The sequence below is a fragment of the Scomber japonicus genome, chromosome 13, assembly GCF_027409825.1.
Source record: "Scomber japonicus isolate fScoJap1 chromosome 13, fScoJap1.pri, whole genome shotgun sequence".
Classification (NCBI taxonomy): Eukaryota; Metazoa; Chordata; class Actinopteri; order Scombriformes; family Scombridae; genus Scomber; species Scomber japonicus.
The window spans coordinates 20535233-20546570 of record NC_070590.1 but is presented as its reverse complement, the minus strand read 5'-3'; the positions used below and the strand labels follow the sequence as shown (position 1 = coordinate 20546570).

Here is an 11338-nt window from a genome sequence, read left to right as displayed (position 1 = left end):
ACAGAGAGTAAAAAATAATAATAATAATTAGATAAATTAATTACTTAATCTATTAATCTAACAGAAAAGGTAGGAAATAAAATCTGATTTTTTTTTGGAGCATACTGACTCACTCTAACTTCAATTGTGAAAAGTTCAAACAATGCATTAAAATGAATAAACTGACGGTTTGTTGAGCTTTCTGTTTTGTTTTTCCAGCATATTATTGCAGAAAGGAAATGTGGGGGAGGGTCTCTATCTCCCTGTGGACACTCATAGGGAAGTACCTGAGAGACCTGTTGACTCACCTCTATCAGAGGGTGTGGATGATCATGCTGGAATAAAAGTGTGCATTAAACGGCTGGACAGCACATGACAAAGACTGAACTACATTTGTTAATGGCTGTGGCGGGAAAATGCTGTTCGTGTTGGTGACAGAAAAAAAGCCAAGCAGGGGTCTGTTCCTGTGTTAGGAGGGGAGGCAAACCTTTTATAGCACCCAAGAATTGTTCAATCAAGTTAAGTGCAAATTGTATGTGCCACTACTTACCAGTGCCACTAGGAGGATCATGGCCTATCTCCAAGTCTAAATGCATTAGCTGGCTAGTGAGCTGGTGAACGAGCTAAACTAATAAGCCAGTGATCGATACCTGCTCATTAGTGCTAACATATTAATAACATAATACTAGAATATCACCCACTGAATAAACCTGGAGCACATACTTCTTGGACGTCTGTACAATCCACTGCAGAGCAAGCCATATTATTTGTCTGATATTTGCTTGGAAAATTCTCCAAAAGGCGCCGACACCACAAACACAGCCAAGAAGTCAGGTTCGGTGACTCCAACATGGACTTGAATTAGCTGAGGTGACACCTAGCAGACAGCAAGCAGCCAGCTACAAGCCCTTGACCTACCACCTGTCACTCAAAGCAACCATTACCTTAATTATGCATAACCTATGCCCTAATAAAGTCTAAACGAGTGAGTGAAAAAAACAACCCTAACCCCCCACTACAGTTCAGGAAATTAGCTAAAGACATCAAACATCAAACCCGTTTTTTAAATCAGGCTGTTACCTTTGGCTGTAACCATAGACTGTATAAAAGAACCGTGTTTCTGCTGCTTCAAGTGGCCACTCGATGAACTGCAGCTTTGGCACTTAGTCGTAAGGTAGCCACATGTGCCTATTAGGGGTTGATCTTATCTAAAATAAGATAAGATGTATCTTTATTGATCCCCATTAGAAGAAACTCAAATTGACATCAGTACAGTAAAGTAGCAGCATAAGGGTGAAAGTGATCAAATAAAATAAAATATTATATACAGGAAACAAGCTGTGTAAATAAATCTGCAATATATAAATGTGCAATATGCAGAAGTTCCTGAGATTATATACATTCGTGCAAATGTACATAGTAAGGAAGGACAGCTTCAGTCTTTTTTAAAGGGAGTGGGAGGTGTATGTGATTAATAATCACGTGTCTCTGACACCGGGCCGCTCTGACCGGACAGACTGACCTAATCAGATTAACAAATATGGTGGCAACCTTACTCTACCTAAAAATATTGAAAATTTAGTCTTGGCCTCAGTTTAATTGAATGGTTAGTTTGAGTGACAAAACCAATCCTGGTGTATCATGATATTTTTTTAAATACATGTTTGGTTATGTCATTTTTTATTTTTTATTTTTTACAAAACTCCAATTTGTGTATTTATTGTAGTAATAATAGTGAATATAAAGACCTTTTGTTAAAGCCGTGCTAGTTACTGACCCTGTTGAATGAATCCTGTCATGTGATTGGCCCTCAGCTTTTCAAATATGTGAATCCCGCGGACGGATATTATGTCGCGATCAGCCTTCGTCGGTCACTTCCGGTTACATGACGACTACGACGACGGCGTTGATACAAAAAAGAGAGAAGGAAAACAGGAAAATACCCTTTCTTGGACGAGAACAGTGGAAACTTAATAGAAATAGCCAGATTAGTATTGGCGGATTGCTTATGTTGCGGCGCAGCTAACGATCGACCTGAAGTTAGCCTGGTCGGATATCGTGTGAGCGGAGGGAGATCACAGATATTTGGAGTTTATTGTTCCTCGCTTGCTGCTCAGCTCCCTCCAGCTTCCTAAGCTATTTCTGTGCTGCCCGACGCTACCTAGCCGAGCAAGCTACTGTGTGTGTCTGTGTGAGTGAGTGTCTCTGTGTGTGTGCTAAATTAGCAAGCGGCTTGAGAGGAAATAGCGCCGTTAATCCGTTCAGTTTGCAGCTGGACTCCGCTAACCTCTTCTAGCTCACTGACATTTATTTGGGCGAGAATGGCAACGTCGGCTCTGTACGCCTGTACGAAGTGTAACCAGCGGTATCCTTTCGAGGAGCTGTCGCAGGGCCAGCAGCTGTGCAAGGTTTGGGAGCCTGTCTCTGTATATGTGTATATGACCGCAAACAATTCTGACTTTTAAGTATTTTAAAGTGTGCGACTGTTAATGTCGACTGGGTGTCATGTTGTTACAAGCAGCCGGGCTTAGATTATGTAACAGCTTATATATTTTCCAACCTGTAAACACTGAGCTGTTTGTTGAGGAGTAATAACGCTTTCATCCTGTGTAATTACCAGCGGAATATTTATCCATGAGACATTAATTATACTTTTAATATTTGCCAACTTGTTGCTCAAAGCTTCAAATATACATACTTTTTTTTTAACTAGAGGAAAGTGTATTAATAGAGAAATCTTCTCTTCTCTTTCTTTACTTCACTCAATCTGCACTGATTCTTTTTTTTTCATCAGGAAGGACAGTCTTATCTCTTCCAACACATTAGAGAGGCCTTTTTTCCCCTGATAATTCAGGTTTTTCAGTGAAAGTACAGCATCAGCTGATGAACACTATAACAGAGTTATATAGATCAATTTATCTGCCAAGAAATTATAAACATTTGAGAATGGCAGCTAAGGTTACAGATTCCTTTTTATTTACTTATTTTTTCCCCACACATTGCCCATAATGTGTTAGGTTGGCTGACACAGAAGCAAATTGTCAGGTGCTGGCATTTGCACAGATGTTTTAGCCCTAGAAGGTGTTACATAACAAACATTAAGCTGTGTTGACAGAAACAACAACTTATGAGGCAGTCTTGATTCTGATGTGTCTATTGGGCATCATGTAATAACACAATTTATGAACATATGATTTTGTCACCATAGGAGTGTCGCATTGCACACCCCATAGTAAAGTGCACATTCTGCAGATCTGAGTTTCAGCAGGAAAGGTGAGCCACATGTGATTTAAGATGAATTTCAGATTTCACTTGTTCTAACATTGTGTTTTTTTGTAATTTGCTTTTTCATGTAAATCCTTCTTTATTCTGTGCAGTAAAACCAATACGATCTGCAAGAAATGTGCCCAGAATGTCAAACAGTTTGGAACAGTAAGTTTCTCCTGAAGCACTTTGACTCTAGTTGTATTTGTTGCTTCCACTTAAGGCGCTTTGGTGTACGTTGGACTTATAACATTGTCTTTTGTCTGCCTTTACAGCCCAAACCCTGCCAGTACTGTAACATCATCGCAGCTTTTATTGGGACAAAGTGCCAGCGTTGTACTAATTCAGAAAAGAAATATGGGCCTCCGCAGACGTGTGAGCAGTGCAAACAGCAGTGCGCCTTTGACCGTAAGGAGGAAGGCAGGAGAAAGGTATAAACTCTGCAAAGACTGCATGCTGTCTATTTTAGCAGTCGGTGTGTAACAGCAAGTTTTTATGAGTTACCGTTGTTGTCTTACAGGTGGATGGGAAACTGCTGTGCTGGCTCTGCACTCTGTCCTACCGCCGTGTCCTGCAGAAGACCAAGGAGCAGCGGAAGGGCTTTGGCTCCTCCAACTCCTCGTCCCTGAACGAGAAAGACCACCACTCCAGATCGCACCATCATCACCACCATCACCAACACAGACACAGCAGTTCTCACCACAAGTATGTCCCCTGTTGTGTCACTTCTCCTGCTCAGTCAGACTGTTAAGTTTTAACACAGAATAGTGAAAAGATTTGTGTGTGCTGATATTTATTAAGCTAAATTATCCATCACAGGCTGAGTGGGAGCTTGAGTCCTGAGCAGGAGCAGGGACTGTGGAAGCAGAGGTGAAACTTTCTTTCCTCATTTAACCTGCAGTGTGTACATCAGTAAAAAATGTGTCGATGGAAATTTTGGGCCCAGGTTGACACTTTGATGTGTCTTTGCAGCCATAAATCGTCTTCAATCCAGAAGGAGACTCCAAAGAAGAAACCAAAACTGGAGATGAAGCCATCCAACGGGGACAGGTATGATAACTGTTTGTTTGGGAAAGCATCCGATGCAATCCTGACTTAAATTACATTGCTGGTACACAAAGAGTCATTTCTTTTAGCTTAATCCTGTCTCCTGTAATCTGTCCTCCACATGTTGACTACATTACTGGCTTCATGCTCTTTCTTCTTATTTCATCAGTAGTTCCATCACCCAGTCCATGGATTCAGGAGGAACCGACAACTTCATTCTCATCAGCCAACTGAAAGAGGAAGTAATGTCACTGAAGAGACTCCTGCAGCAAAGGGATCAGACCATTCTAGAGAAAGACCGTAAGGTAGGTTCATCATCATCATCTGACCTCCACCTCTAATGAATCGAAGATGCATCGCTGTCACTTGCTTGTGTTTGTTTGAAGTATTGATTTACTGAATTCTACTCCAGCTCACAGAGCTCAAAGCAGACTTTCAGTACCAGGAATCCAATATGAGGGTCAAGATGAACCAAATGGAGAAATCACACAAAGAGTCTATGGAACAACAGCAGGTAAGAGACTACATTCACACACCTGTTGTGTCACTAATGCTCATTTGTGCAACATCATGTGTTCAACTGATCACACAGCATAATTGGTTTCCATTAAATGTTTGTTCTAGAATATTTTGTGAAGAGGCTCTTGAGTTGTGTTTTATTTATCACTGTAAAACATTCCACAGATAACTAATGGATGCTCCAAAACTTCTCAGCATCTCATTACCTCTAAGCTATATCTATCTATCTGTCCTATCTATGTGATTGTGGGGAAACATAACACATGCAGATGCTTCCACACAGGTCTGGTTGATTCTGGTTTTGTATCAAAATAGCAAGAGGAAAAGATCTGTGACTTTGATAGAGGGTTCATTGTTTGGCCATGGATGCTAGTAGCTTCAGTCTCAAAGACTGAAGCTCAACTGGCTTGTGTTTCAGTTGGAACAGCTACTGCAGTGAGACCTATGGGAAAGACATAAATAGGGTTAGCTAATAGCGTATTCTCATCTGCAGTCAGCAGTTCACAAGTAATAATAATAATAATAATAATAATAATAATAATGCATTTTATTTAAAGGCGCCTTTCAAAGCTCTCAAGGACACCTTACAAGGCAATTAAAACGTATAACAGCACACTAACGAACACTACAAAGCAAAAAACACACAGGACACAATACAAAATATAGAGTTACACACAATAGCTAATCACACACATCAAGAATATCAACCATACATGACGAATGTGTGCTTCTGAAATTATAAGCACAATTATTTGCATTCATGACAAGACCATGAAGTATATGTAGAGCTGAGTAGCTTTTAGCACTATTATTAATATGAACAAAACTTTTGAGAGTTCACTAGTGTGGAACCATAGGCAGTAGTTTACAGAGATGTGGGGAAAAAGTGATATGGTCAGATGAGTCATCTTCACCATGTACTCAACAACTGGGTGACTGAATGTGTGGTGTAAACCAAGAGAACAATACAGGCCTGAATGCCCCTACAGTGAGGGGATGTAGTGGCTCTGTTATGCTGTCGAGGACATTTTGCTGGCATGGTTTGGGTCCACTTGTCCTCTTAGAGAGGAGTCACTGTAAATCAATACAAAGTAGTTCTGAGTGATCACCTTTTATCTTATGATGAAACATTTGTATCCTGATGGGAGTGCTCTCTTCCAGCATGACAATGCCCCCATCGATAGGGCACAAGGGGTCACTGAATGGATTGATGGGTATGAAAATGATGTGAATCATATAATATGGCCTTTACAGTCACCAGATCTCAATATCTATGACAGATTTTGGACCACCGTGTTAGACATCACCCTCCACCACCATCATCAAAACAATAAATCTTTTGGAAGAATGATGTAGAAATAAGCTCACGCTGAACTGGTCCCATCTAAATAGCCATACCTTTAATTTGTACATATAATCATATGGGATTATTATTGTTGATATATGCAAATCTCCTTACTGGAAGTCATTAATCCTGAGAATAGACACAGCTTTCTCTGTGTGTTAATGACACAGAGAAAGTTGACTGATTCTATTATCTGTAATTAGTTACTGATCGATGATCCGTAAAGGAGAAACAATTAGCATTACAGATGTCTTGTGTTAACTTTGTTCAGCACACAGTGTTCTGGACACCATGTCTATCTGACTATTGCTCAAGATATGATTTTTAGTTTACAAGGTTACATAACACTATGCATGTTACATTGTTATAGCACTGTACAACAATCCTTATCTTTTACATCATTGAACCTGATTTAAATATCTTTTCAGATCTCTTCTCCTGTAGATTTTTGTCAACAGCCACAGTTTTTGCACACAGCGTCCAGACTGTGGCTGTACTATAAAAAGCTCTGCAGGCTGAACGTTTTCAGAAATACCCATGTGATCTTCAGATTTTCTTTTCCTTTTTTTTTTTTTTTTTTTTTTTTTTTGGCAACTGGAGGCGCATGTTTTATATCAACATAAATCCTATAACTATTAGGAAAGAACTACTTAAAATTACATCTTTCCTTTATGAAAATTGTGCAAGGTGTGTCATTATGTATGATTCACTTGTTGCATATGTTGAGGTTTTGTTATGGATACACTAGATGCATCACTTGAGCCAGTTTTACCTTTTTAATGTGGTTGTTGCTTTGTAAGTGCGCTTTGTGTGTTTGAAGCCACGATGGGTTAAAAGCCTTTAGCTTCTAGCATCAGATGAATGAATCGCAAGCAGTAAAAATAAATGCTCATTAACTGCAATTTCCTTAAGTCATCTAGTGTATGTGTATGTTAGTTCGTGTATGTGTGGCAGCACAACATGTAGTGTGTGTGTGCATTGTGATTTTACAAAAACTTCCACTAAAGTATTTTTACATTTCTAACACTTTTAATCATTTATTTCCACAGTCCAAGAACAGGGAGTTGATGAAACAAGTGGCTGCCCTCTCGAAAGGAAAAAAGTTCGACCGGACAGGAAGTTCACTGCTGTTGCCCTAACAATAGGCCCAGCCAGCGGGTAACAACACAGAGCGGCTTCATTGTTGTAACACTGTGAAAGTCTCCCTCCTGTGTTTCCTCATTGCCATCAGCATTGATTACTTCTTAATTGGTAAAGCCAGAGACCATGTTGTCCCTGGGGAATCAATCCAAGAACAAGAAACCTTTCTCTAAATGTCAACATATTTAGATATTTTATGACAACTTTTCCACTGGATCATAGGGTTTGACTTTGGACGGAGGATGGAGCCCTCGTTTTTAACACTGCCGGGCCAAACAAACAGCATGGTGTGCATATGTGGATAACATTCTGTCGACTCGATGTATCCACTTAACTTTTATGGATGTCATGCAATTTATTTATTCAACTGTATTTCTTAGCTTTTTTTATTTCCTCACAACATACTAAGAGAACATCCCACATTTTGGGGGTTTTCTTCAATAGCAATTAGTTATATTTTTCTAAATGGATGAGATTGTGGAAGACACGTTCTCTTAACGGAGATCCTGCGCAACTTTACAATGTATGCAAATGTGGGAAGGGTGACCACTGAGCCGCTGCTCGACGCTAGAGAACTCTCAGTAACAATTCATAAAACAACCAATGAACATTTGGAAAGGCGGTCTGATAAAGAGACACTTCTCAGCTGCCCTCTTTCTCACTGTGTGACAGCTGTAGTGCTTTGCTGTTTCTCTTTAGTGGAACGATTGTAATACTGCATGATTTTACTGCCAGATACCGGTTGGCGTTGTGGTCAGACTTCTTTATTTTCCCCCCTTTTTAATTAGTTTTTTAAGAATCACTTGTAAATGTATTCCTGGGATCAGCCATTGTATTTAAACTATTGCTTGTATCTGTTTTAGTGAGTACAGTATATGTATGGTGAGGCCAGTTGAAATTAAACATGTCTGTAGAAAATGCTTTTTAAAGGAAACACACCTTTCACCTTGCATTATTGGACTGGTTTCATACTGTGGCGTCCAAGATCACTTTTGTACTTTTTTCCAAACCAAGTGTTTTAAAACTATTAAAACTGGCTAAACTGTTACTGTTGTTTGGTTTTTTTTATTGGCTTTGTACCTATTCACTATTTAAAATGTATCTTTTTAGATGTTTAGGACCTCCATCGTTATGTCATAACCTCAAAAATTAGCAACATGTTTCCATAGAACACATTTTTGCCATTACTTACTGTACTTGACATTGATCATTTCACATTGCACTATGTCTTGTGAATGCTGTTCCTTTGGTAAATATCCACCCAGATAAAATTCAGATTACAGTGACTTTATGTTCATACTGAAACCTGTGAGAAACTTTGGAGTAGAAAGGATCTAATCTCTTATACATGTGACATGGTACTGAATCAATGAATAGTCTTTCTAAAGGGATGCATTCTACATACAAATTACCCACAAGAGGATTTACACATACAATCTTTTTTAGTAGCTGGATGTATTGAGTTATTTTCTACAAGAGGAAAATCCCATTCCTAAAAGAAACACTGGAAACTTATGTGGATTGGAAAACTATGAGTCTCTCCACAGCAGTTTCTGTTCTCAGAGAGGTCTGCAACCAATGAGAAAGTGTTCAGTGTGTATTTAGGATAGAAAAAGGAAACCCATAATAAACTGGGGAGTGATGGTTGAATTTTTAGTTTTAATGGGCCTCAATAGGCACGGGTGAGAAGTTAAAGTTAAACTAGAAACAGGTTTTGGAGATGTTTGCATGGACAACTCTGACCACAGACAGACCCTGACCCTGAGATGAGAAAGTCCCTACATGAAGCATAATGTCTGTAATTATTTAAAAATAGATGTACTAATGTATTGAACACTGAAGATGAACTATTCAATGAGCTACAAAATATATAATGTATTATCAAGTAAAAGCAACAACTATCAAGAATAACAGGGAAAACAAAACATGAATGATTGACCTTGTACTGTACGGCTGGTTGGTTTCTGAATGAATGAATTTATCAAGCTCTGCTACTTAAAAGCCTGTTCTGATCACCTCTGCATCTCAAACTAGAGGGCTGTTGTTCACAAGCACATGAGTATCCACGCTATGTGAGCAGCTCTCTCTACTGTGTGAATGATGTCCTGTCATTCACACAGGTGTTAGTGTTGTTAAATCGATTGGCGTAATTAATTAAGACTTTCCTCTATCCATTAGTAATGTTTTTGGAGGGGTAACAGGTTGTCATCATGGGTTTGTGTCTGGCTATGATTTATGTTTTTGCAAGTACAGTGTTATCTGTTTGTGTGTTGTGTATTGTAAGGGGGCTGGTAGAGGAGATACAGTAGATACATCTAAATGATTATTACCATCTTAAATAAAAGAATTCTCTGTAAAATCCTAACAGAACAGTACAGAACCAAGCAACTGAAAGTAAAGTATTTCTTTCTGGAGTTCATTAAGCTATTCTGGGGCGGCTGTGGCTCAGGAGGTAGAGCAGTCGTCCTTCAGTTGGAAGATTGGTGGTTCGATTCCCGGCTCCTCCAGTCCACATGTGTCCTTGGGCAAGACATTTAACCCCAAATTGCTCCCGTTGCTGTGACATGAATGGTTAGACTCCCCTGATGAGCAGGTTGGCACCCTGCGTGGTAGCCCCTGCCATCAGTGTACGAATGTGTGTGTGTGTGTGTGAAAGGGTGAATGACATGTCATGTAAAGCGCTTTGAGTGGTCGCACAGACTAGAAAGGCGCTATATAAGTACAGTCTATTATACAGTCCATTTATTATTCTTCTGAATATTATTGAAGGTATAATATTTTTGACTGATTATTTTCCTTTTTTTTAATGTGAGAATATTTTAAGGAGTTAACTTAGGTTAACTTAGTTCAGTATAGTTATTTGGGCAGTTTGAATGGGTGTCTCCATGTTTCATGAAAGACAAGTAGATTGATGTTGTTTACCCTATCTCTAAATTCAGGACTGGTGTTGAGATTGTCTGTTTAGACCTGTCTTTTCGATGCTTTTGGCAAAAAGTCTTACTTGCCTGGCACTGAGATGGATGTGATCACACAGGTGTTAGTAACATATTATGCTGTGGTGTGCCACACTCACATCAGGTAGATAAGTGCAGCTCCTGAATATCTCTTGAGATAATAGTGTAGATAATGTTTTGGGGAATGTCTGATTGAGGATATTGTTACTTTTGCAGTTGGGAAGTCCTCAATGTGTCTTTTTGCCAGCTACCATAGTGCAGTGCGTATATCACTGTTTCTTTCAGTGAGGCCATTTGATCCACTATGGATGGGGATATAAACCTACAAATTCTACACTGGACAGGTGATCCACGGAGTCCTCGAGTGGGGCTCCAGAGTTTCACCATTCTTTCCTCAGGGAACAGCCATGTTGATGTATTTCCCATTGTGTATGTGTGTGTGTGTGTGTGTGTGTGTGTGTGTGTGTGTGTGTCTGTTTTAAAGGGCTTTAGAGAGGTGGGTGGGCCTGGAATCAGAGTGGTAAAGGATGTTAAGGAGGTTGGGGAGTTAGAAGGGAGGTGTATTGTGTTGTAGGGTGTTGGTGATGATCCTTTTCCTGTAGTGCTGGTTTGCCTTTGGTTGATGCTGGTGATTTCCTTTCTCATTGTCTGGAGCATCATCCTCAGAGACTGATTATTCTCCTCTAGCTCTCTCCTTCTCAGGAGATAGAGTAATAGATGGATTGGTGTATCGGGTGAAGCCTGATACACCAATCTTGTTTGTTCTGTTTACTTCTAAATGTGCTTAGCTGTCCTTTACTTTCTTTTCTGCCCCCACTATATTGGCAGGCAGACCGTGGTTGCACCATTATGATGAACATTAATGGTCAACATTGGGCAGATTGTGTCTCCATCTTCATTGACAGAACTTTTCTTCCATTGCTATTTCCATTCATTTTTGTATGTATGAAGGCTTCTGTGAAATTTGCTTCCCATGCACATTTCACAGAGATAGATTTGTCTTTACTTTGCCATTTTCTGTTACTATAAAATCTGCAATGCTTGTCTTCAGATGACTCTTAGGAAATGAAATTTTTAGGGGCCTTAACAG

The 11338-nt window shown here is 39.5% G+C and overlaps 1 protein-coding gene across 1 annotated transcript; it reads left to right on the top strand.

Annotated features, from left to right (window-relative positions):
- The first annotated feature begins 1879 nt into the window (after positions 1 to 1879).
- Positions 1880 to 8342, top strand: fam76b (family with sequence similarity 76 member B). The gene is made up of 10 exons (XM_053331441.1): positions 1880 to 2387; positions 3188 to 3252; positions 3357 to 3411; positions 3519 to 3674; positions 3764 to 3948; positions 4063 to 4113; positions 4216 to 4293; positions 4460 to 4595; positions 4703 to 4804; positions 7204 to 8342. Exons 1-10 carry the CDS (start codon positions 2301 to 2303, stop codon positions 7291 to 7293), a joined length of 1005 nt encoding a protein of 334 aa, XP_053187416.1. The 5' UTR covers positions 1880 to 2300; the 3' UTR covers positions 7294 to 8342.
- Positions 8343 to 11338: the final 2996 nt, after the last annotated feature.